A 26,641-nucleotide genomic window follows, 5' to 3' on the forward strand; every position below is an offset into this window, starting at 1 on the left:
AACATTTACTAGTATTTAAATACCCTACGGAGCCGAATATGTTACCGTTAATCATTTTCAAATGTAAAAGCAAACAACCGACATTCATTTTAGCATCTTACGGAGCTGAATGTTAATATCTTTATTCATTTCCGAACGTGAAAGCAAACATCCGCTATTTATTTTAGCATCTAACTGAGCCGATTGATACCGTTAATCATTTCCAAATGTAAAAACAAACATCCCGACATTTATTTTATTATCGTACGGAGCCGAATGTTACTGTTGTCCACTTCCGAAAGTGAAATGAATCATCTGACAATTATTTTAGCATCGTACGGAGCCGAATGTTACTGTTTTTCATTTTTGAACGGCAAGGCAAACATCAGACATTTACTTTAACATCAAACGCAGCTGAATGTTACTGTTATTCATTTTGAAATGTAATAGCAAATATCCGACATTTATTTTAGCATCATATGGAGCAGAATGTTACTGCTAATCACTTCCAAACGTAAAAGCAATCATGTGACATTTATTTTGGCATCTTCCGGAGCTGAATGTTATTGCTATTTACTTTTGAGAGTAAAAGCAAACATCCAGCATTTATTTAATCATCGTGCGGAGTTGGATATTATTGTTATTCATTTCCGAACGTCAAAGGGATCATTCGACAGTTACTTTAGCATCTTTCGGAGCTGCATGTTATTGTTATTTACTTTCGAACGTAAAAGCAAACATCCGGCATTTATTTTATCATCTTACGGAGTTTAATACACTTTGTATTATCATTATTCATTTCCGAACGTCTAGGCAAACATTCGACATTTATTTCAGCATCTTCTGGAGCCGAATGTTATCCTTATTCATTTCCAAACGCAAAATCAAATATCTGACATTAATTTTAGCACCGTACGGAGCTGAATCTTACCGTTATTCACATCCAAAAGTATAAGCAAACATCCGACATTTATTTTAGTATCATACGGAGTCAAATATTACCGTTATTCATTTCCAAAATTAAAAGCAAACATCTGACATTTATTTTAGCATCTTCAAGGAGCCGATTGTTACCGCTGTTCATTTCCAAAAGTAAACTCAAGGATCCGACTTTTTTTTTTGGTGGCCCGACGTGCGTTTTTGGTGGCCCCGGGCCACCGGGCCACCATTAGTGTCGAGCCCTGATGGTTTCATTTGTACCACCTTCGTGAATTAGGGCCTATACGTGTAGTTCAGTGGTTCACCTACTATATACAGTACAGTGTTGTTCCTCATCTAATAGATTGTTTGATGTTGCCTCCCTATTCATCTTTATCTTTCTCAGGTTGCCCCACATGATCCTAATTGGGATCATTAATGGTCCCACCTTTCCATTTTGTTTGATCCTTGGGATCGTCACGGGCCGTATATGCATCTCCCTTTTGTTTGGTCCAGGACCCCTTTGCTTTAATCCCCCTCCTTACTTGGCTGGCTCCCTGCTATTAATACCCTCTTACTTTCTTTGTTCTTTCTCCCTAGCTTCTCCAAGACAGTGCCTGTTACTTTGTCTGTCGTCTTTTTTTCAACCTTTGTGTTTGTTATTTGACCTCTGACAAAGATTCTGCAAGGATGGAAAGCTCAGCCTCCTTTTGACTCGTCCTTGTTAGATTAAGTTCAGATGATGAACACAATGTCGGCAGCATCTTGCAAATGCGAGTACATGTACATGTACCATGTGCATTGATTCAATCCTGCGTGCCTATCCAACTGATTTCATTACACATTTTGTCTGTGGGTGTGAATGGATTGGGGGAGGGGGTGTCAAAGACGATTTAATTTGAAAGTCATCTTTTGAAACAATTTTCCCTCACACAGATCTGCTGCTGTTTTTTTCATTTTTCAGATAAATCTGGCTTTTCAGTAATCAATGGCAGTCTATATCCAGGTTTTTCTATGGAAAATACATGTATTGTTGTTTGTTGTATGGTGATCAACAATGAGTCAAAAGGGGCCAGAAGTTTTTGATCCTAGCAGAATTGAAGTCAAGGTCAGACTGACAAACATAGAAAGTAGACATATATCTATATGGACCACAGACACACACGATCGAATGGCGGGGTACCTAGGCTTCATGTCAAAACAGGGAGCCAATCGGGTAAGGAAGGAGATGAAAGCAATGGAGCGAACAGACACAAAAAAGTAATGGTAGTGAAAGGCCAGTGATGGTCCTAAAGCCCAAGGGTAGGCAATCTGTGAGAGATAAAGATGGAAGGAGAGGCAACACCCTATACATGTCTACAAAGATTTTAATCGCAAAAACAAGTTCAGGGCAGTTTCGTTAATTTCAGATACATGCATTTGCGAGTAAAACTGATCAAAAGTTATGTAAAAATAAAATAAAAAACGTTGGATATTTTTAATCTTAACTCCCAGAATAGTCCGTTATGCAACAAGTGAGGTACAATGTATCTTTGGAAAGGTTGTGTTTTGCTTTATGAGATGATGGAGTTACTTTACAATCTCAGGGCTGCCAACATTGGCAATGCTATAATTTAGGAGTCAAAATGAGTGAGATCAATAGAAATGCATGCAAATGAAATAAAGTTTTAGAGTGAGAAAGGACCAAAATGAGTGAGTCTCACTCTCAATGAGTGAGAGTTGGCAGCCCTGCAATCTTTAAGAATCAGGGCACTTAATTCGTTCTGCAATCAGACTCTTCCATACATGATCATATATTCCAGTGTACACAATGGGTTTGGTATTAGAACTAGGTCAAATTTGGATGGATTACTTAATGCTGATGGAAAACTTTGTAAGTTTAGCCAAGTGCCCAAGCACATAAAGGGTTTACCCAAGACCATCTTAACATAAGCTCTGGTAGTTATGGGGAAAGTGTGTTTAAAGGACAAGTTCACCTTCATAGACATGTGAGTTGAGTGAATGCAGGAATATTAGTAGAACACATCAGTGAGAGTTTGAGGAAAATTGGACAATCCATTCAAAAGTTATGAATTTTTGAAGTTTTTGCTCAGTCATGGCTAGATGAGAAGACTACTATAGCTTGTGATGTCATATGAGTACAACTTTATAAAGAAAGTATAAAGAAAATTCAAGATATTCTCTCTTTTCTCACATAATAAAAGAACACTCGACTTCTCTCTTTCAGAAGTCGGGAGGAATAATATTACCCCTAACATATTACAGTAACAAGTCATGGAAATGTGCACTTTATTCAAAAAGTCAAGTTTTGTGAAATTCTCTTTTTATTTTCCTTATATCGTTGCATGCATGTGACATCATACACTGTAGTAGTCTTCTCCTCCAGCAGTGTTTGCACAGATATTTTAAAAATTCATAACTTTTGAACGGATTGTCGGACTTCCCCAAAACTTTCACCGATGTGTTCTACGGTACTAACATTGTTCCTTTCACTCAATCCACATGTATATGAGGGTGAACTTGTCCTTTAAATAAAGAGCTCATACTCGATTCTCTGGGAGTGACCAAAACGTGTGTAATCATGCAGAGAAAGTGAGAAGATATGAAATGAACGTCATACAGTGGACTCCCGTTATTACAAAGTCCTTGGAACCAGCAGTTTTCTTTCATTACGTCAAAATATGGTTTATACAATCCACGTAACCAAACAAAATTGATGTTGCAGCTTGAATTTTCATTTTGTTGCATCCAGAATTTCGTTATAACTAAGTTTGTTAGAATGGGTGCGCACTGTATATTGATTGCCGATGGTACATATGAAGAGTTTGTGCAAATATCTCCATTTGGCAAATATGGACTTATCGGTTTTTGCAAACAAACTCTTCATATACATAAATACTTTCAACAGGAATGCACCACATTTTCTACAATTAATACAACTACTAAAATGGAGAATGCTGACATCATGTTCATGTTCAGATCGTTATGCGACTGATAAAAGCAGTCAAAATACAGAATTTCACTTTTCATCAAAATCATTTTAATTCAAAATATGAAACCATATGATTTCATTCCACATTTCTGCATTTCCTGTGACCCATTTACACACACCTGGAACAGGCTTGCATGGGAAGACGCATAACAGTACAGTGACCACAGAATAACACCGTTCAGTGTCAATGGGTTGAAAACTTCATGCATGGACGATTAATCTAATTCACATCCATTTCTTCGACACCAAAATATGATGTTGAATACCATCTCATAAATAAAGATGTTCATACATATATTTTTGCATTTATTGTGTGAGTTCCCTGAAAATGTGGTTACAGTGTAAACACAGTACAAAGAGGAGAAATATGAACCACAATCCTGGAAAGTGAGAGTCCACAATGAGATTCCAGTTAGACTCACGACAAGGGATGTACAATGTATCTACATTTAACATTGTATGTACAAGTTGTATTGCCATTCATTAGGTTGAACAAAATACTGTATACGCCATATATTTCACGAGTCTAAATTTTCGCGAATGGGGACTACCCAGCAATTTCGCGAGTGGTTAAATTTGCGATCGTGGAGTCCTGTATTGATGGAGAAAATGTATACGCATACGTCACATTCATATCGGCATTAGAGTCAATATTTTCGCGTGCTTTTAATTTCGCGAATAGCGACTGACTCGTCAAATTCGCGAAAATAAAAACCTCACGAAATATTCGGCGTATACGGTACGTAGAATAAAGGCAAATGAGGTGACTGCCCTCTACTTTTCTAAATCTGCCAGGATATGATTTAACACAAAATGATTAGGGGACTATCCTTCATAACAAGGACCTTGCTATATCAGGTTTCTCACTATATCAGGGTACAAAAGTCAAAGAAATAACAGATTTGAGACCTGCAAAATCAGCTTACTATTCTATAGTGTCTGTTATATATAACTGACCTCTTTATAACACAGTTCTTTTGCACTATGTGACAGTTGGATGCATTAAGAGTGCTCACTGATATACACAACTGTAATAAAAATTAATTGACAGACTCGAGGTGACTTGGGACACTTTATTCACCATTTGAAATGAGTATTCAGAGCAGTTGAAATGGGTGCAAGTACAAACTGTGTAGTTTGAATTGCCATACAATTGTCACTAAGACAGATGAACATTTAATTTGTATGGGAGAGACAAAGCAAACCAAAACTCCTTTTCATTGTTATTTTTTTTTATACATATCATTAGAAAAGCATTTGAAAGGCCTGATTTGAAAAGAGCAAACTCCCCCAATACCAACAGACTTTTTCAATCATTTTTTTAAAGGTATGCTCTAAAGTATTAAACAGTCAGATTAGTGTAATGCCACATAAAGCAGAGTAATTTTGATGTTTATTTCATCCATTTAGGCGCAATTTTTATTCATGCATCTTGTGTCTACACCACTATGCATTGCTCACCTTTCATAAAAAGGGATGCCAAAAAGTAATCAACGTCATAAAGACATATCTTCCTTAGAGAGTGACTGGCTATTATGCAGTGACACATGGGGCAGCTCTAGGTTAGCACATGTTTTAAATACTTTTGAGTGGTGGCATCAAACAGGAGATCAAAGGGAATAAGACTATTGTTACTCCCATCTCATGAACCTCCTTGGTCTGATGAAGGTAATAGTTGCATTCTCGAGAAAGCACGCAATGAATGACATTGACACAATATACTTGTCCATTACTGAGATGATGTATCAGATGAGACCAATCTTCTTCCTCTCTCTCCCTCTTTTTATCTCTTTTTCCTCCACTTTAAATATCACTGATACAGATTGCAAATTTTAATAAAAATATGTGCGTAAAGTTTGAGGCATGGCTTTAAAGACTTACACAGCCATTTCAGATGAGACGTCACTCAAACAATAATTGTCATCACGAAAATGATGCTGATACTGGGTATTTTGACAACCAGCATCTCATCACAAATTAAAATGAAAATGTGATTAGCTGCAATTTGATGAAGCCTTTTCACTTGGGTTTTGTTCAGTTTTCAATCTCACAGAACGGTTAATAACATTAGCCAGAGAAAGCTGCACAATGGGTCCATATCTTTTCTGCCTATCACTGGAATGACATTATGAAATTTGGAATAAGTGAAAAGGTCAAAGGTCAACTTAAATTATGCATAAAATTGGTGATTCTTGAGCCTCCTCAAGTCAGGCTCTTTAATACATCATGGTGGCATCTTCATCTCATTTACCACGACCACATATCAAACCTGTAACTTGTTAGCATCAAGAAGACTTCTACCTCATGTTACTGGCCAACTGCTGTACTCTTATATAATCCTTTTTTCTTTATACACATATGCACAGCTATATGTACAATCAAAAGTGCCATCTTGGATAATTCTGGTAAATGTGCATAGTCGTTGTGCGACCTACTAGCTCATCATCTCCGCGTGCTTCTTCAGCATCTGACCCGCGATGACGAGTTTCTGGATTTCACTGGTTCCTTCATAGATCTCGGTGATCCTGGCGTCCCTGTAGTGCCTCTCAGCTGGCATGTCAGTCACAAAGCCCATTCCTCCCAGTACCTGGATAGCCTGGGTGACACCAAGAGGATTTTTTGTTATTTTTTTTCCTTCAATTTACAGTCATGGGACATAAAAAGTTTCATCAACTTACAGGGAAACCTCCATTCAAAAACTTGAATGGGAACTTTGACATTTCCCCGTTATATTGGGTATTTTGTTATATCAGGGAATAAAACAAAAGAATATTAAAGTAATGGGACCTGCAAAATAACCTTGTTTCATCAGGTAGCATACAAACCAGAAATGTTCATGTGTATGAACTTTTCGAAAAATATCACAAGGAGCCAAGACTTGCAAAATCAAACTGCAAGTGAAAGTTCTTGTCTACACGATATGCATTGAATAACAGTGGCAATCCTTGATAATTTCACGCCGTGAAAAAGGAGGTCAGCTTGAATTTGCAAAAGCTTCATGTTGCAAGTATTTCTGGTTTTACAATATCTCGCTATGTCTGACTCGTTATAGCCAGGTTAAACTGTGCTCATTCATGCTGTGCCTATCTCAGTCACAGTGGATTACCCTGACAACCAGAAACCTTGATCATATCTTTTTCCTTAACATGCCAGGATCCATTGCATACAGACTGCATCTTCATTTATATGCTTACCTGATGGGCACAGTAAGTCGCTGCCTCTGATGCTGCTAGTTTTGCCATGGCTGCTTCCTTAAATGTGTTTAAAAAGAGAGTGAAATAGAGCTCAATGGAAGAGAATATACACATAGATAATTTCAAAGGAATCAAAAAGACTTGCTACATCATAAGCTTTTCAGCTGACACATTCCTAAAACCTAACCATCACTACAAAGAATGAAATATGCAACCAAACACAGCAAAATCAGCTAGTAACAAACACAACATCACTCAAACTGAACAAAATATACACACCATATTCTATAATTCCATCATCACAGAGTATAGTACCTCTTAAAGTATGGTATATGTGGATTCTCCTGATGTTTTCAAGTGACACTCTATATAATCATAATCATGTGATGCACAAGTATTCTGGTGAAACTCCATAGACACACAGGTGAAATTTAGAATAATCATGAACAAGAATGGTGGTGCAGTCTTGAGCCAAGACTAACCTTTGTATAGGGCAATCCAGCGTCCTTCAACATGGCTGCCTTCCACGTCAGCAGCCGCGCACTCTCTACCCGCACCTCCATGTCGGCCAGCTTGGTCTGGATGATCTGGAACCGTGAGATCGGCTGCTCGAAGGCAGTCCGCTTCGTGGCGTAGTCCACAGCACAGTCGACGGCTGCCTGGGCGATTCCCAAGCCCTGCCCCGCTATACCAATCCTGCCTGCGTCCAGTGTGGTCTGCACAGGGAAAGAGGTGAGTATCATCCCAAAATTTGAAATACGTTAACAACATGTACGTGGCTACAAAAAGCAGTTTGTATAATGCTGCTACCACTTGTTGCCATGCTGACATCACATTTATGGAAACACTTAAAGGTACACGTATATCTCCATATGATGATTTAATCACAGAATGGGCTGTATGCCATTTCTAACCATTTAAAAGAAAATTCATCATCAGATATAGCAAAATAAAACCTTTCCAGTGATACCTCACTTATAACATAACTACGATGATAAATATTCCATATTTCCTTATCATTTTTTTTTCAGCTTAATCGTATTGAGATCTCAACTTCAAAAGAATGCAAATCAAGTTGTTTTGCGATCAAACTCTTCATATAGATTGGCCTTCTTGCTGGTATGAGTGAATTCTGGCCCTTTAGCATGCAACATGCTAAAGGGCAAAGTGATTGTGTCAATTAAACTCCTCCATTTAGACTTTTCAAAAAAGTAGCTAAACTGTTGTATGTCTTGATATTGGCATGCCGTAAGACCATTCCTGGGAAAGGAGAAGCAGAGCAGCTGATTTTGAACCCTAAATGAATATGTTGTCAGGGACATTGGTAAGTCTAAGGTTCTACCTTCATAAAAGACAGCTAAAACTCAAGCAGGAAAAAAATCGTTTTCACACTATGCATCATGTATTTGGAATCAGCTCCCCGCTGAAGTCCGAAACGCCACCTCTCTTCAAGCGTTCCTAAGAGCATACATATCTCACTTGGGGTAGAATTCGGGTATTTTTTATATTCCTGTTTAATGTTAAAGGGACTGTACAGTACTGGTTGAGGTAGGGATTCATGTTTTGAACATTCCTAAGTGAGATAATGAAAAGCCTCTTATGAAATATGAAAGAGCATGAAGTTTTAAGAAGGATTCAGTGTTTATTTGATGAAAATTGGTTTTCAAATGGCTGAGATATCCAAAAAAGTGCTAATAATAAAAGGCGACATGCCCCAACTTTATTAGTATCTCTTTGTTTCACCTTGTTTTTGGATATCTCAGCCATTTCAAAACCGATTTTCATCGAATAAACTTTTGATACCACTTAGAATTGCATGCTCTTTGACATCTCATAGAGTGGTTTCTGAATATCTCACAAAACGTTAAAAGCTAAATCTTCAACTCGACCAGAACTGTACACACCCTTTAAGGTATTATTTTTTTCTCAAATAATATGAGTCTGTGTATTATTATCGTCAAGGATTAATTTTGCTTTTTTTTTTATTTATAAAGAGTATTGATATTGTGTTGATGTTATGATGTAAAAAGGAATGTCCTTGATTTGTTATTTTGTGTTTGTTGAACTGTTATATTTTGTCATTCTGTTGCAGGGCCCCCTAGGATAACAGTGTGTAAACCACTGATGGGGCTACCCTGGGTAAAGAAAACTGAATAAATTAATAAATATATAAATTACTTTACAGACAATCATCGGACAGTCTCAATGTGCATGCAACATGTTCTGTATCATCTAGTACATAACCCTTATTAAGATGAGTTTCATCACATTGTGATGTTCTTAATGCAACACTAACTTAGTAACAATAACAAAACACAGACAAGGTACAACAATAGCAAAGCTAGCACAAGAATAGTAATAATAATGAATTGTTTGCTGAGCACAAAAACTATAAGTATACATGTACATTATGTGTTCCGCTGCGCTGCAAAAGCTCCTTAAAAGCTATTTTGCTGCACTCTCCTAGATAATTCAAATAATAAATATTAAGTGAATATCAAATCCCAAGAATATATCAATCTACTGTACTAATTTACTCAACAAAATCAATGAATAACAAATAAAACAAATACAATTGTAGAATCAGGCATACCATAGCGATCTTGAACCCCATCCCTTCCTGACCAAGGATGTTCTCCTTCGGGATGCGGCAGTCTTCAAAGATGAGCTGACATGTGGATGTTGCCTTGATACCCAGCTTGTCCTCCTTCTTGCCGAGTGAGAGGCCGTCGTATGGCTTGGGGACGATGAAAGCACTGATGCCCTGCAATGGGAGTCAAGTCCACGGAGCAGAAGAAGAAGAAAAGAAAAATCTAGCTTAAAGAATGCAACCATCACATTATGTTAGTCCTGGCAAAAAGTGCATGTTACAGAACAGGCACAATGTGAGCACCTAAATATCACTTTCCAACCCACTAATTAACTTTGAAGTAATTGACTCACTGATAATCATACCCAAAAGAGATTTTCCTCCTCCCCACCACTAGAGGGCGAGCTGTACAATGGCGTCTAAGATTTCATGGAGGCTGCCATTATCCACTTAGTAATGGCGGACTTCGTGCGCTCAAGTAACATTCTTACAGTGCGCATTTGAACTTTTGAACTTTTACACAAGTATGCACTTCTTGATTTGGCTTCTCAATTGCTGGTATGCTAGCTTGTTAGCACGAGGGGTGAGCCTACCACCTCATGCCACCCTGAGCTCCCCGTGCACTCACAAAGCAATTGTACACGGCGTATACATACTTCAAACTCGAGTACCTCCTCATTCTAAGCTCTTTGTCATACCCCCACCAAATCAGATTGAACTACCATGGTATTTACATTCCAGTTAAAGAGTAGATTTCTGAGGTCTGTGCCATAGGGAGCATTCAGTCTCCAGTTTTCGAACATGCCAGAGCATATCTTACAATGCGATTACCCTCCTCCAAAGCCCACTCGGTACACTGTAGCATGGTATGCTGTGCCACCATTTGCCTAAATCAAGACTGAATGTGGCAATAAAGATAATTGCAATTATTTCAAATAATCACACACGATATGTTAGCAGATTGTTTAATGATCAGTCATTTGACAGTGTATTAATTTTGGTCAAGACGAGCTCACTCACTGTAGCTTACGATGATCACAAGCCTTATACATGAATCTGCCATGTTACGATTAGATGGACATCACTGTTTGTATGTTCCAAAAATAGCATGTGCCATTGCGATCATCAACAACTTTTATCAAACAATGACTAGCTTGTGCCAAGCTGTTGCTATGGTAACTGTGACTAATGTAACTTGCGAATATAACAAATGCTTCAGGGAACGTGCTCTAAAACATCCAATAGGGTGCCCTAATGAAACAAGTATCAAGATAGATATTACTTCATGTTTATTTCAGGTGGAGCAGGATACACAAATTTACAATGCAGGGTCCTATCAAATTTTAAGTGACATTGGTTGAGTGTACACATCTCACACTTTTTGGACATTGTGTTTCCCTAAAAAGAAATACATAGCCAGTTAAAAGGAAAGATTTGTATTTCAATGTGTGTAGCTCGGCATGTGTCCATGGAATTTGAGAAAATTCCAAAGTGACTTGCACATTTATTTTCTTTTTTTTTTCCCTTTAACACATGACTGGATTTTAATCAAGTTTCTTTCTTGAATATCAATACATCAAGTTGTGAATTTCTTATACGATGGTTAAAGAGAAATGAAGTTTAGCAACATCATGCCATATGACGTGCAATACGCATGCAGACTTTTCCAGGTCACAAGAAATTGCCATGGAGTGACCTAAGCCTGAATTAATAAGGAGGCGCACAACTATTGTACGCTTCAGTAATCATAGTTCGATGCATGCAGGCATGAAAAACAAACAATGAGTGTCGAGTGTATTTCAGTAAACGAAATTGATGAAACGTAAATGCAATTCTTCACAAAACAGGCCCCGAATTGTTTCTGATAGCCACTATTAAATTGTGTAACTTGAGTCGGCTGGCGGTGCTATCACTGAACTTCTCACTGCGCATTTGGTCCACTTTGCCCAGACGGGGTGTTACATAACATGTTTGCTGATGTCATGACAAAAAGCAATGTCCAGCAAAAGATAAATAGCTCAGTAGGTAAACTCACATGGCTTCTGATATCACTATCTCTGAGATAAGAAAAGATGAGATAAAAGTATAAAAACTTTACATCATCATTTTTTTCAGTCTTTCCCTAACCAAAACACAACTTGACCAACCAAAAATGTCCCATTGTGGTCCTGTCATAATCATTAATAAAAATAATTTAATGTACATACCACATGAGCAATAGCTGAACTCGAGCAAAAGATGATTTCTCAACTGTATACGACTAGACAACGCACTCAACACGGGAAAAGGACTATACAAAAATTTCTTCTTTTTTTGAAGGCAATATTTGAGCTAAAAGTCAGCACATGTAAATTTGGTGCACACTGCCACCTCGAAATAAAATAAGACAGATACTGGAAGAGCTAGAAAGTGATGGCTACTCCGTCTATGTTGCAGTTGGCTGGATTCCCGTACTCTGCAAGTCCCTAAAACTGTCAAAGCTTTTGGCCTCTCATCATCACATCACCAAGACTGAGGAAAAGGGAGTGTTGGGGGAGAGAGCCTTTACCTATGGTTGGAGGCAAGGACTCATAATAGTGAGCATTGTTCTCATCTTTAACCCTAATCAGGCTGGGGGAGGGGGGAATCTGTCGTTCCCCCCTCCCCTCGATGTTTCGCGCAATAATTTTTGTAAATTCAATTTAACAGCAGAGGACCTGCTGCCCTACATACTCCCCTCACTTGTGCTGTCTCACCACTATCTATCTATCTACTGAATAAAATGTGGTTAAAATCATCAGTCATGTCAGTAACACCTTGCCTCTTCCACTCTGTAGTCCCACACATAGATCAAGAGGATTTGAAATATCTTCTGTCGGGCATACCTTGTGCTTCATAGCTTTGTCTGTCCTGGCAAAGACCACTGTAGCCTCAGCTTCGTATCCATTGGTGATCCACATTTTTGCCCCGTTCAGCACCCAGTGGTCACCGTCCAGACGTGCTGTGGTTGATGCAGCTCCAGCATCACTGCCATTGTCTATGTAAACACAATGAAGAAATTCACTTGGTCCAGTTTTTCTCTGTCATGTAGACTGCTTTGCAAACATTATACAGATGAGCAGACAAGGTGTAGTCTGTTAAAAGACAACTTTCACTTTCCCAATTCTCATGAATGAAATCTGCAAGACACATGCAGACTTAAGCTCTGAGATTTTACATTTATAAACTCAGTCATTGAGGGTAAAACATCATTGAATTACCTTGGTATTGTAATTCAAATGGTCATGACACTGCTTTTTAGCACAAATTCTCAAACTACATAATCACCAGTTATCAAATACTTTGAACATAAAAAAGTCAATATTGTTCAGCGCAACAAATCACACCACATGTATAAAACTGAAGAGAGAGTAGATACAACTGAATTTCAAAGAGCTGAGTACAAAGGGAATTAACTCGAAGCTAAAACTTGGCATTGAAGCCTGCATGCAATGGTGACTGCAAAGGCTTGTTTGGGAAGCCGATTGACTTGTTTTTTACTTGTACTTGAGCAATCAAGAGTATACATTCTTTCACATAACTGGTTAACAAATTTATTTGCATCACATATTTTCTTGGGCAACACAACTACAATTTAAAGGGTGACATAACATATCAAGGGATAACAATCTCAACAATGATTGTATCACTATGTGCATTTTTTCTTTTTTAAAGAAGAGAATAATTGTACATATCAATCATGTTAAATCAAATCTGAACAGAAAACCAATAAGAACTAGAGATTGTAATTTGTCATTACTGACAAATTAAGGTGATCCGATTTTTTTTTTTTCATCAATGATTCCAGTCCTGATCGCAATAGGCATGACCATACAGGTTTCGTCTGTTGTTAAAAACGTTGGCCGTGTGATGTTTGAATTCTCGTTTAGAAAAGGGAGTCATATCTGCCATCTTTGGTACCAAATTCCGTATACACTAGATAACGAAGATACAACAAATACATATGACCTTTGACCCACCTTTACACTCGCAAGATGGCATCTGAGGAAAAAGTAGTTACTTTGTGAAATGATTCTTGCGACATCGTCTATACGTGTGCAAAATATGGGAAAGATAGGACAGGTATTCGCCAAGATACAAGATGAAACATTTATGACCTTTGACCCTAATTTACATACCCAAGATGGTGTCCGATCAAGTAGTTGTTATTTTATGAAGTAATGTACGTGACATGAACTAAACATGTGCAGAATATGGGGGTGATAGGGCGTGTTTTTCTTGAGTTATTGCAAAGAAAGTTGCAGAAAGAAAGAAATATCTCAATACATAGAAGATAAGCTTTAATTTCAACCAAGTTTTTTATCGTGATCCCGACATCGTATGAAAAAACAAAATCAAATTTAACGATAGCGCAAAGTCTCAGCTACAACATATTAAAATCTGGGACAAATTCACCGAAGGGTAAGTGAGCTAGTGCTCGATGAAGACAATCATGTCAATGTTCACATTAAAAAAAATTCCCTCCCATAGAGATAGCACGTCATAACGAAGAAGCACATATGACCTTTGACCTCAATTTGGACAGACAAGATGGCATCTGAGTAAAAAGTGGTTATTTTGTGAAATGATCCTTGTAACATGGTCTTTGTGTTTGCAAAATATGGGAAAGATAGGACATGTATTCACTAAGATACAGGATGAAACACTTATGACCTTTGACCCTAATTTGCATACCCAAGATGGTGTCCGATCAAGTAGTTGTTATTTTATGAAATAATGTACGTGACATGAACTAAACATGTGCGAAATATAGAAGTGATAGGGCGTGTTTTTCTTGAGTTATTGCAAAGAAAGTTGCAGAAAGAAAGAAATATCTCAATACATCGAAGATAAGCCTGAATTTCAACCAAAATTTTTGACGGGATCCCGACATCGTATGAAAAAACGAAGGGCACATTAACGGTAGCGTAAAGTCTCAGCTACAACATATCAAAATCTGGGAGAAATTCACCGAAGGGTAAGTGAGCTAGTGCTCGATAAAGACAATCAAGTCAATTTTCACATTTAAAAAAATTCCCTCCCATAGAGATAACACGTCATAACGAAGAAGAACATATGACCTTTGACCTCAATTTGGACAGACAAGATGGCATCTGAGTAAAAAGTGGTTATTTTGTGAAATGATCCTTATAACATGGTCTTTGTGTTTGCAAAATATGGGAAAGATAGGACATGTATTCACTAAAATACAGGATGAAACACTTATGACCTTTGACCCTAATTTACATACCCAAGATGGTGTCCGATCAAGTAGTTGTTATTTTATGAAGTAATGTACGTGACATGAACTAAACATGTGCAGAATATGGGGGTGATAGGGCGTTTTTTTTTTGAGTTATTGCAAAGAAAGTTGCAGAAAGAAAGAAATATCTCAATACATCGAAGATAAGCCTGAAATTCAACCAAAATTTTTGACGTGATCCCGACATTGTATGAAAAAATGAAGGGCACACTTACGGTAGCGTAAAGTCTCAGCTACAACATATCAAAATCTGGGAGAAATTTACCGAAGGGTAAGTGAGCTAGTGCTCGATAAAGACAATCATGTCAATTTTCACATTAAAGAAAATTCCCTCCCATAGAGATAACACGTCATAACGAAGATACAAAAAGAAGTACATATGACCTTTGACCTCAATTTGCAACGACAAGATGGCATCTGAGTAAAAAGTGGTTATTTTGTGAAATAATTCTTGTAACATGGTCTTTGCGTGTGCAAAATATGGGAAAGAAAGGACATGTATTCACTAAGATACAGGGTGAAACACTTATGACCTTTGACCCTACTTTACATACCCAAGATGGTGTCCGATCAAGTAGTTGTTATTTTATGAAATAATGTACGTGACATGAACTAAACATGTGCAAAATATGGAAGTGATAGAGGCCGTTTTTCTTGAGTTATTGCAAAGAAAGTTGCAGAAAGAAAGAAATATCTCAATACATCGAAGATAAGCCTGAATTTCAACCCAATTTTTTGACGTGATTCCGACATCGTATGAAAAAACAAAGGGCACACTTACGGTAGCCTAAAGTCTCAGCTACAACATATTAAAATCTGGGAGAAATTTACCGAAGCTTAAGTGAGCTAGTGCTCGATAAAGATAGTCATGTCAATTTTCATTTCCAGAAAAACTGCACTCCCATAGAGATAACACGTAAACTGGTCAAATTTGACAAGATTACTTTTAATCCATTTTTACGAGGTGATACCGTTATCCAATCAAAATATTGTAATTTTATGTTTGAAAGAACATTAAATAAGCTACATCATACTGAAATCTGGGTGAAAATTGACAAAGGACTAGTGACATACGCTCGAATGAACTTGAAATTTGATGACGTCATTTTGAAAATTTACTTTTTTTACTTTATTAAGAAATTTGATATCTTTTCATCATTTTTTCAGCATCGCCAACCCATGAAATGATATGTACAACTCATCAGCTTTCAGAATATAAAAAGAAAATGGAGGGTCACCGTCCATCCTGACGAGTAATATCGGATTTAAAATTGGCGGTTTTTTGGCATTGTTGCACTGTATTTCGCCATTGACGCGCGCGCGGAATTTCAACTTTGACGGGCCCGTATGACGTCATATTGAGTCGGATTGACTTGAAACTTGGTAGAAATATTCGTTGACATTTCAGGCATCCGATAAGTGTAAAAAAACGGGCAATTTCTATTGCATATGAGCTGTGCGTGCGTATATGTGCGCGCGCGTACGCGTCCGTCCAATTTTTTCAATTTTTCAAAAAATGCTCCAAATGGTCTGAAACGTGTGCAAAAAAATTTTGAGCTCGATTGGAGCATACAAATATTTCAACGCGCGCGTACGCGCGCGTTCTAAGATAAATATGAATTTTGACACTATGAGTAGAATTCGCTTGACTTAAAATATATGTGACGTAAATTTCATTGAAGAATTCTATTCCGTTAATGAGATATGGATGAAAATGTGTTTTCATATAATGACGTCATAGTGACGTCACGGTCGACTGATCAGTATGATTTTATAAAATTTTTCGTCTTTGGGACATGATACATATATGGTATGAGTTTTAAGTTGATACTCTGGGTACTTTCTGAGTACGTAGATACACAACTTTTGTCCAGAAATAAAGAAAGAAGAAGAAGAAGAAGAAGAACAAAGAATCCGTACAGATACAGAAGGTGATCCGAGAGGATACTCGGATCACCTAATAACACGCCCACCTTTAATTTCATATCAAACACAAATTTTCATGTAATTCAGATTATTAATTCTTTTTTTTTTGGGGGGGGGGGATGAAGAAAAAACATACAGTGTACTATTAAAGCATTGTAAAAATATATTCTTCGGCAATGTGTATACCTGGTTCACTGAGAGCGAAGCATCCTACTCTGTCCCCATTCAGGAAAGGTCTGACAAATTCATCCTTCTGTTTCTCTGTTCCAAAGTCCATGAGGGGACCCAGGTACAAAGACTGAAATAAAAAACAAAAACAAAACACACATGCACAAATAGATAAACCACATTTCTTCGCATACAGTTACTAAACTTGGCATTGATATTCACTGACCCCCCCCCCCCCCAAAAAAAAAAAAATAAATAATTGTTGCAACACAGATATGCTCTGATCTATTATCGAAATGTAGACAGATGTCGACATCTATTAATTATTGTTGGAATGCATTATTTTCCTCCCTTATAAGAAAGGATCTAACTACTGGCAAAGGTTACATAACAAAGGAGTTCTGGAGAGTGTTTCATCAATTTAGTCAGTGCTGACAAGTTGTGGGTCTCTGACAATTTCAGCAAAATCCTTGGTTTTGATTGGCTGAGATGCTCTGGTCACTGTTTGTTATTTTTGTCAGAGACTGACAACTTGTCAGTGCTGACAACTTTCATGAAATGGTACCCTGATCTCAACTCAACAATTTCTCTTCCTTTGTCATGACTGCAGGGATGCCAGCCTTGTGAACAGCATTGTAGCATACTGAGGACTAAAAAGTCATATTTTGGTCAAAAATTGTATTTGTACCTACCCTGCAATGGATGTGTAGTATGACAATAAGGGAAACAGTTTTCGCCATAAAACCTGCAGTATTTTAGGCCAAAAAAGTACAAAATACAGCCCCCCCCCAAAAAAAAAAGGTAATAGTTGGCACCTCTCAGACTTTTATTGCTTTAAATCTTGGTACGTATAAAATGAATAGAAATTCATTTACGGGGATGAAGATAGAGCACAATTGTTTTCATCTCCGGCTGTTTAATGATCCACTGCCTTTGAGAACCTGTCTATTGTTCTAAAACCTGTAGGAATTTGAGACTTTCACGGGGATAAGATATGGATTGGTGACCACCATCACCACAATCATTACTGTGGAATTCAATCCGCATGGATGTTAGGTAGTTCTTTAGAGGAAAGTCAGATGGGTAACGTGCTGTAAATAGTAATACAGTTGAACCTCTCTTATCCGGCCTCCCTTTATCCGGATCTCTCTATTATACGGACGCAATCTCGCCGTGATTTTTTTTAAATAATTACGGGAGGAAAGGGGGATTCCCAACTCCTTGAGAACTCCTATACAAACACACATGAATTACATATTACTTCCAACATGATTAACATACATTACATCAAATTTCCTTCCAAATTGCTTACCTTCAGACATTTTAACATCCCCAAACATCCCCACATGTAACAATAAAAAGGTTGCAGTATACTGAAGTACACATTACTACATGTGGTACTACAATGGGATACATCAGTACATGTGTATGTACATTGTATGTACATGTATAAAGCATTGAGCCTCCCGTATCCGGCCAAATCCCTTATCCGGATGAGCCCCGGTCCCGACTTGTCCGGATACGAGAGGTTCAACTGTATGTTGCAATGCATTTGAGTAGCGCGCTACTCACTCACATTATTAACTGACATGATGCATCCCGTGCTAGCACACCCCCTACTGATCTCCTCCATGGCAATGGCGTAGGCCAGGTAGTCCAGCCCTGTGCCACCGTACTTCTCTGGAACAGACACACCTAGTAGCCCCAGCTCTCCTAGTCCTTTCACCTGAGTGACAAAGAGGGACAAACACAATGGGGGACTCAACACTTTAAAAGCTGTCAATCAGTCCATGAGAAAGATGTCCAGAGCAATACTTGTAAGAGGCTGTAGGCCCATACCCTGAAAACATTGTTACAAGAATACACTGCTAAACAAAACAAAACAGAACAAATTTTAAAAAGGATCATCAAATCTGAAATGATGGCAACCTTGTGTTGCTAGAACTGTTAGCTACAAACAAAATTTGCCACACAAAGTTGTTAAGACCAGCAAATTTCCTTTGATAGCTGATACTGGTTATATCTGAACATATGCTGTACATGAACAGATGCATGTGGGACTACAGGATTAATGGAAAAATTAATTGCCACCTTTCTCTGCTGCATTTCTCACAGCAATCTCTTACTGCCTGCTCTATAGTACTCCTCAGATTGTTTTCCCAGTCAACTATAAAATCATGCTGATATATTCACAGTGACATTTCTATAATGCGTCCCTGTAGCTCCATGACAGAATGAAGTCAACTAACACCAGGCTTATTAGACTGTGATCATATTGTATTAAAGTTTACTTCTGTAGCACACCATTTTCAGAAGAATAGTCAAACTAAGATGGAAAAGACGGTGGAGTTATCATTAAATTGAACCTGACTTGAGAGAGGTATGGAATTTCTACATCACATATGATATTTGAATTGCAACTAAATATTGAAAATTGAAGAGGTGATAGGGTTTAATAATACCTCAAAAGTCTCCCATTAAGCTGCACACACAGTGAATATTCAGTCATTATCTTATTTCTCTTTTTTGATGAACCTTTGTCCATCTTGCTTGTAATTGGGGCATTACCTGCTCAGCTGGATATATGTGGTTCTTGTCCCACTCTGCTGCATTTGGAGCCAGCTCCTTGTCTGCGAAGTCTCGGCATGTCTTTCGAAGCATCTCATGCTCCTCGGGTAATGTGGCAAGAGTCGACAATGAACATTTTCGATGGAGACCTGCAGGGCATTACGAACCAACTCTGAATTACTGTGATGGCAACAACCTTGCTCAGTAATTTTCCATTTGGAAATCTGCATAATCATGTAGTATCAAAAACTTTAATTTTGATACAGGGGTATAAGATGGCTAGAAGATAATTTTCTTTGAACACAGAATGCAAGTTTGAATGATAAAGTCCCCTTTCCCACTGTTATTTAGCTATTTGAGTTATTTCATTTGCTTACCAAAGACTATCCTTATTCTCAACGGTTACTTACATAACAGTGATGATTATGTAAAGTCTTCAAATGTTTTGTTACTACAATGTATCAAGTGATCTGTAGAAGTATGTTACAAATGTAATTTGAGTGGAAATAGTATCCCAATGAAATATATCTCCACATCTATACTATTGTACACAACACATAAAAATTTGGTAAGTTTTTCAATTGTGGAAATGAGCAATAAGAGAACAATTAGTAGTAAACAGCAAAATATTTGAAAGGCAAAAAGGTATGTAACCACAAAGATTACATGCTCACCTGTGTATTAAGTGCATAGTTTAGTAACATGTTTATTCCCACGGATTTTCCACCACTTTAAATATACATGTACAATATGTACCTGTCTGTAGTCCCAGCAAGAGGCTAGTGCGCCTAGTAATTTGTGTGTTCTGGATTGTCTGATAAAAGTCTGGCTACAACCAGCAGAATTTCAGAATAGGAGCCTAGTGTGAAATTGCATTTGAACCTGAATATAATAGAATGTAAAGAGAGATTTTTGCTACAGTAGTTTATATACACTTCCTTTGCATAATGTCAAATCCTGCTGAAAGACATCTGCACTCAATCAATAATATGAAATGTTCTGCTTGCATATGCTTGATTTGAAGTGACCACAGGTGGTCAGCTGTAAATTTGGAAATACTTCCTTTTGACTACCTCCACTCAAAAAAAAAAAAAAAAAAAAAAATATATATATATACATATATATATATAAAAAAGTTACTATTTGGATTGGGTTTGAGTAAACACAGAGACATTGTTTTTTAGGAAGAATATTGGTGTTTTCAGGGAAAACATAATAAAACATCGATATAGTTGATATTAAATTTAAGAACATTATATATTTCTGTCTCCAGCTCTCCATCTCTCCATCCTTCACCTGATGTCTATTCTTAATGTTAGTACATGTAGTAAACATCAATGTACATGTACACACTATATATGTAAAAATGATTAAATCAAAAGAAAAGAAACAAACAAATCAAATATTGCAGGCTCAAACCCAGGACATCTAAATGTGTAACAGCAGCAGCGTGCTATTCCATGGAGCTAGCGGGTTAGGACTGCCATTAGTGTCTGGAATGATCTAGATAGCAAAAACTGAATGGTAATTTATTGGTATCTACTGAGTCGCAGGTGCCAGCACACTAACACACTAAACCTCATCCTAATAACCTGAAGACTCTGGAACCCAACACAAACCCTAATCTTGCTATTGCATAAAACTGTAAAAACTCCAAAGGCGGCAGCAGCGCTTTTCTATTCTCATAAAAATGAGTCAACAACACTGTGCCGGGGGCACAGCTCAAGCTCTATTTGATTGTCCATGAGAAACATGGAAGACTATCTTTATCTTGAAGCTCCAATAGTTTTGTGGATATTCTAAGCAAGTGTTATGTGTTGGGAAAGGAAATATCAACTGCCTGTAAGCTCTGAAAATGCATCGTGAAGTGACAAAGTTTTAATTATGATAAAAGGAAAAATAAAATAGATGCGATCACTGCATGTAGGCTCTGCTCTGTTCGTAACTGCTGCACAGTACCTCCACATTTACCAGAAGTGCACAAGTAAACCCCGAAAGTGTGACCCACTTGACCTCATCAGATCAGTACAGTGTGATCTGTTGCGCAAGAATCAGATCACATCATTCACTACATATGGTCAGCCTAAAAAGTGCTCAAATGTTAGCGACTACATCATACATGTTAACATTTACATGTGATCCAGCAGATTTCTCAACTTTTGTACCCTACAAATAATAAAAGGCAATATTGGGTACGTGGAAGTATATATTTGAGCTTTTCAGACCTAACGTTAGCCCATTTTTTTTTTTTTTTTTGAGGGAGGGGGTACAAACAGTCAGAAGAAAGTCTTTATACCATACCATCATTTTAAGTGAAAATACTTTTCCACTTGTGCATCTACTCCTTAAAGGACAAGTTCACCTTCATAAACATAAGGATTGAGAGAATGTAGCAATATTGGTAGAACACACCATTGAAAGTTTGAGGAAAATCAGACAATCCATTCAAAAGTTATGAATTTTTGAAGTTTTTGTGCAGTACCTGCTGGATGAGAAGACTACTGCAGTGTGTGAATAACTTAGATGTCACATGCGTACAACAATATAAGGAAAATATAAAGAGAATTTCACAAAATTCCATCTTTTGAAAAAAGTACACATTCCCCTGACTCGTTACCGACAAATGTTATGGGTAATATTATCCCCCCTGCCTTTAGAAAGAGGCAAGTCAAGTGCTCTTTTATTATGCGAAAAAAGTGAAAATATGTTGAATTTTCTTTTACATTTTCTTTATACTGTTGTACGCATATGACTCACAAGCTGTAGTAGTCTCCTCATCCAGCGGTTCCAACACAAAAATTTAAAAAATTCATAACTTTTGCATCGATTGTCCAATTTTCCTCAAACTTTCACTGATGTGTTCTACTAATATTGTTGCATTTTCTCAATCCTTATGTTTATGAAGGTGAACTTGTCCTTTAATTCTTCCTTAGTGTCGCTTGGAATTATTCGTTACAATTTACAGCCCTCTCTTTTCCCCACCCTACCAGCACTGTGACAAACTGTGCTGGGCCTATATGGATGTCAATGACAGTTCAATGACAATGTCACAATCTATCCCACCTTGCTGTACCATTTCACTACGCTAAGGTCACAGTGATGCTACTCTAAGAATGTCTGTGAATACTGGCACTTATAATATACTGCTCTAGTAAATATTCTCAAAAAACAGGAAAAAAGAACAATTTTAGAGTGTATACGGAGATTGACTCCCTCGCGCTCTGGTTAATGCCTCTCCGTGTGGGCCGTGGTGTTCCATCACGTCCAGAGCCGATAACCATCAGATAATCCGCCCGTGCTACCCGCCTCGAAATCACACATCTCGCTGAATCCTGCGCTGTCCTGTAGCGATGGCTGTCATGCACTTTCGAATCATTATGTGACGAAAAGAAGAACGACTGATAACTCAGTATAGACTGAAATAGTAATATGTTGAATACATTTACGATTAAATTTGTCACTTACCTGCAGATCTCCTTACTTGTGGCAAAATTCTGCGCGCAAAGTTAGAGAGAACAGTCGACATCTTTGCAGTTGTGTAATTGAGAATCGATCTACTCTTTAGTGTGTATGTATGTGTGTGTTTGCCGGTGCGGTATCGGTATAGTATGCCTAGCTAGCTAGCGGTGCATTATTCACAGCTGCAGCAGACCGAGTACAGACCATCGATATAGCCAAATATGGAATCGATCAGAGAGAGGGGAAAAAAAATAGTATTCCGCCATCTACAGTCTACTGCTAGTATACTATCCGGAGGGAAAGTGAGGGGGAGGGAGGGGGGCATTTCATAACGCGTTTTTGTCAGATATTTCGTTTGACAAACTGTTAAAAGCTACAGAAATCCTTGCATCTGACTGGCTGACAGCAAATTTGTCTGACAAAGTTGACGGACAAAATGCTTCATGAAATGCCCCCAGAACTTTATCCTCACCAGGGATCTGTTGCATAAAAAGATGCCATCAAACGTAAGTCAGAAAATCAAACATACGTCAGGCATCAGACAATTAAAATTGAGTAATCAGAGACTTATATTTGCTATTCTGGCTGATATTTTATCTCATTTTTTTTTGGGGGGGGGGGGGGGGGGGGCGGGGGGTGGGGAGGGCAACAAAGCCCAGCTCACATACCACACACTTGGAGCGAGTCGCTTTTTTTTCTTTTTTTTTTGCAGTAGTACAAAACTTAATTGTATGTGAACACTATTATTTCAATTAATTTTCGGAGGTGCTTGTACGAGCGTACTCCTTGTTTGTTTGTTTTTGTACAAACATTGTTTGTGTTTTTGTTATGGCGAAGTTTGAGTAAACCGTGTGGTTGAGTTTCTTTTCTGTTCTGTCACTCCTGAGCTGAGTATAATGCACTTTTTCTTTACAAATTTAACAGGTGGTAGTGAGAGAACAACAGTGGTATTTTCGCGGCGGAGATTGTAATAAGATCTAATTAAACTGAATCCTGGAAGACAGTGAGTCACGGGCAAGGTTATGGAGCAATTCAAAGATGATTGTCAAGGTCTGAATTTCCCATCGTTTTCTCGATGGTATGACTTCGGTGGTCCTACATATCTATACAAAGTTTCTCTACCGAAACGGCCGTCAACACAATGTTTTGTGATATTTGAAGCTTCGCAAGTTGGGAAGCATGTCCTTCTTTTTCCACTTTTTTTTAAATATTTTGGGGTGTCCGTGTTAAACTGCTATCAAGGATAAGTCCGAGGTGTTTGCATTGGGTAACCTTTTGCAATTTACTGTATTGAATGGAAATATTAAATATTAAACTTACTGAGCAACCTCTTAGAACCAACCAACATAAAATGATTTATTTTCATATTGAGAAGAAAGTGAAAGAAATGTTATTTGACATCGACTTTAACTCATCATTGATAACCATTTCAAATACTCGTGGATCTTCGACGGCAAAATATGGACAAGTCAATATCAAAATTGCTATCAAGTTAGCAATGATTCTTATTTGTTTTTTGATGGTTTTAAAGCAAGATTTATTATTTCAGGTAGCTGAAACATGAGAATTTCGCCATTACTGTATATAAAGATTTTGTTCGCAAAAACCGATAGGTCCATATTTGCGAAATGGAGATCTTCACGATTAAATGTCAAGAAAAATAAAGAGAATAATAAGAAAATTTTGCTTCTTTTGACCATAACTTCAAAAATGTACCTTTATTATTATGTAGTGACCAATATAATATCATTAAAAAGGTATTATTTTGTACTTTATGACAGAGACCGTACTTCAAAATCTTCAAAAATGGACTTATCGGTTTTTGCGAACAAACTCTTCATAATTATGAACTGAATAAGAAATTGTGAGAGCATCGGACATCATCAACTTGCTGATTTGAATATTCAAAACCGTGCAGTGGCCAATGGTTGCCAAGAAGTGTTTTCAGAAAATTTTTGACATTTCAGAATGTCATAACTTCCTTATTTCTTATCCGATTTTGATCATTTTTTAATGTATACAGGGAATGTTATAAGATTCTGGAGTGCATTTATCATTCAACTGTTGTAGAAAATGATTGTTCTATCCCCTTTCTTATACATCTGAAGGTATAGGTTTGTTTATATTGTTCATTATATCTGTTCAGAGGAAAAAAATAGACTTAGGTTAATTTCTACCTTCCACGAAATGCTGTCAGCGATTATTTAAACTCAGCATCTTATTTTCAAAGCTTTCGTCTTGTCGAAATGTTATTACACACATCATTTACAGTCAAACGAACATTGAATAGAAGGCAAAATAAGTATCGGATGATGCATAATGACTCTTTTGAAGGGTGCCACATACTCCAATAATCAATCTAAGAAACATTTTTTTTTTAACCTCGCAAGATGACTTCGATGAAACGCATCTGTGTGTTGCTATAGATGTGTGTATGGGTGCGTTTGTGTGTATGTGTGTGTGTGTGTGTGTGTGTGTGTGTGTGTGTCTGTGTGTGCACACACACACATACTACAAAAACACAAACACACACACAAAGAAAGAAAGATTTTTGTATGGGTATTGTGTTATAGGGGATGAGAAGTTGGGTATTGATGTAGAAGATTTCACTCATATGTTTCTTGTGCACTTATTGAGGGGATATATTATGCTAATTGTATATTTTGAATATTGTACATGATATATATATATATATATATATATATATATATATATACATATTTATCTATTTATGAATATTCTGTATATTTGTCTACTTGAACATTCGAGTAGAATGATTCATTGTGCCCTCCTTAATTGAGGGGAGATATTCTGTTTCGTACATTCATTTTGTTTATGCACACAATATTTGAAGGGGAATGTACAGCAGCGAATGAAATTGAAATAAAACATAAATTTGGAGAAAAAAAGTGTGTGTGTGTGTGTGTAAATACAATACAAATAGGCCTACCCTATGTGTGTCCAATTATTGTGAGATCCAGCATTACGGTGTTATAATTTGTCGTTACCAATGATTCGAGTTATCAACTTGCAGAGCAAATTTTAGAAACGTCCTGCCTAACTTTCTATATATTACTAGTGTAAGTGTATGAGTACAGACGTATCTTTTTGTAGGTTGTTTCTACGTGGGTTCTACGAGTCTGCGGGTTGATGCTTCCATTGATAACCAGTCACTGATAACTTCATAACTTCCAACTTCTCATTCGGAATGCAATTTCCTAACGAAAAAACTGTATATGCTTGGGCTCCTTATAAAGCGGAGTCATTTACACCCTCTATACATCCATAATGGCCCCTATACGTGCAGTGTTATCTCGTGACCGTGCCATGGTGTTCTCGTTGCATCACTTCATCTGGTTTCAAGTCATTGCAGGAGCGTTATTATCATCGACTGTGCACAAATATGCGTGTAACATGATTGTGCAAGTGCAACAGAGAGCGCCAAAACAACGGCAAACGTATCAAAATAATATGACTTCTCAATGGACTCGAGTTAAAGAAACATTAACACTATGATAACTCCGTGTACATAAATTCGTGTATAGTGGCGTCACACTCGGCACAGT

At 37.5% G+C, this 26,641-nt stretch overlaps 1 protein-coding gene across 1 annotated transcript; it reads right to left on the reverse strand.

The window, feature by feature from the left end:
* Nucleotides 1-5,986: 5,986 nt before the first annotated feature.
* Nucleotides 5,987-23,155, reverse strand: LOC139743428 (short-chain specific acyl-CoA dehydrogenase, mitochondrial-like). The gene is made up of 9 exons (XM_071653913.1): nucleotides 23,082-23,155; nucleotides 19,617-19,765; nucleotides 18,625-18,774; nucleotides 17,067-17,178; nucleotides 12,538-12,689; nucleotides 9,677-9,847; nucleotides 7,566-7,799; nucleotides 7,084-7,140; nucleotides 5,987-6,485 (listed from the first exon to the last, which is right to left on the reverse strand). Exons 1-9 carry the CDS (start codon nucleotides 23,140-23,142, stop codon nucleotides 6,324-6,326), a joined length of 1,248 nt encoding a protein of 415 aa, XP_071510014.1. The 5' UTR covers nucleotides 23,143-23,155; the 3' UTR covers nucleotides 5,987-6,323.
* Between the last annotated feature and the right edge of the window lie 3,486 nt (nucleotides 23,156-26,641).

Source organism: Diadema antillarum, unplaced genomic scaffold (assembly GCF_040938485.1).
Source record: "Diadema antillarum isolate AM-2024a unplaced genomic scaffold, OU_Dant_1.0 seq00001079_RagTag, whole genome shotgun sequence".
NCBI classification, from domain to species: domain Eukaryota; kingdom Metazoa; phylum Echinodermata; class Echinoidea; order Diadematoida; family Diadematidae; genus Diadema; species Diadema antillarum.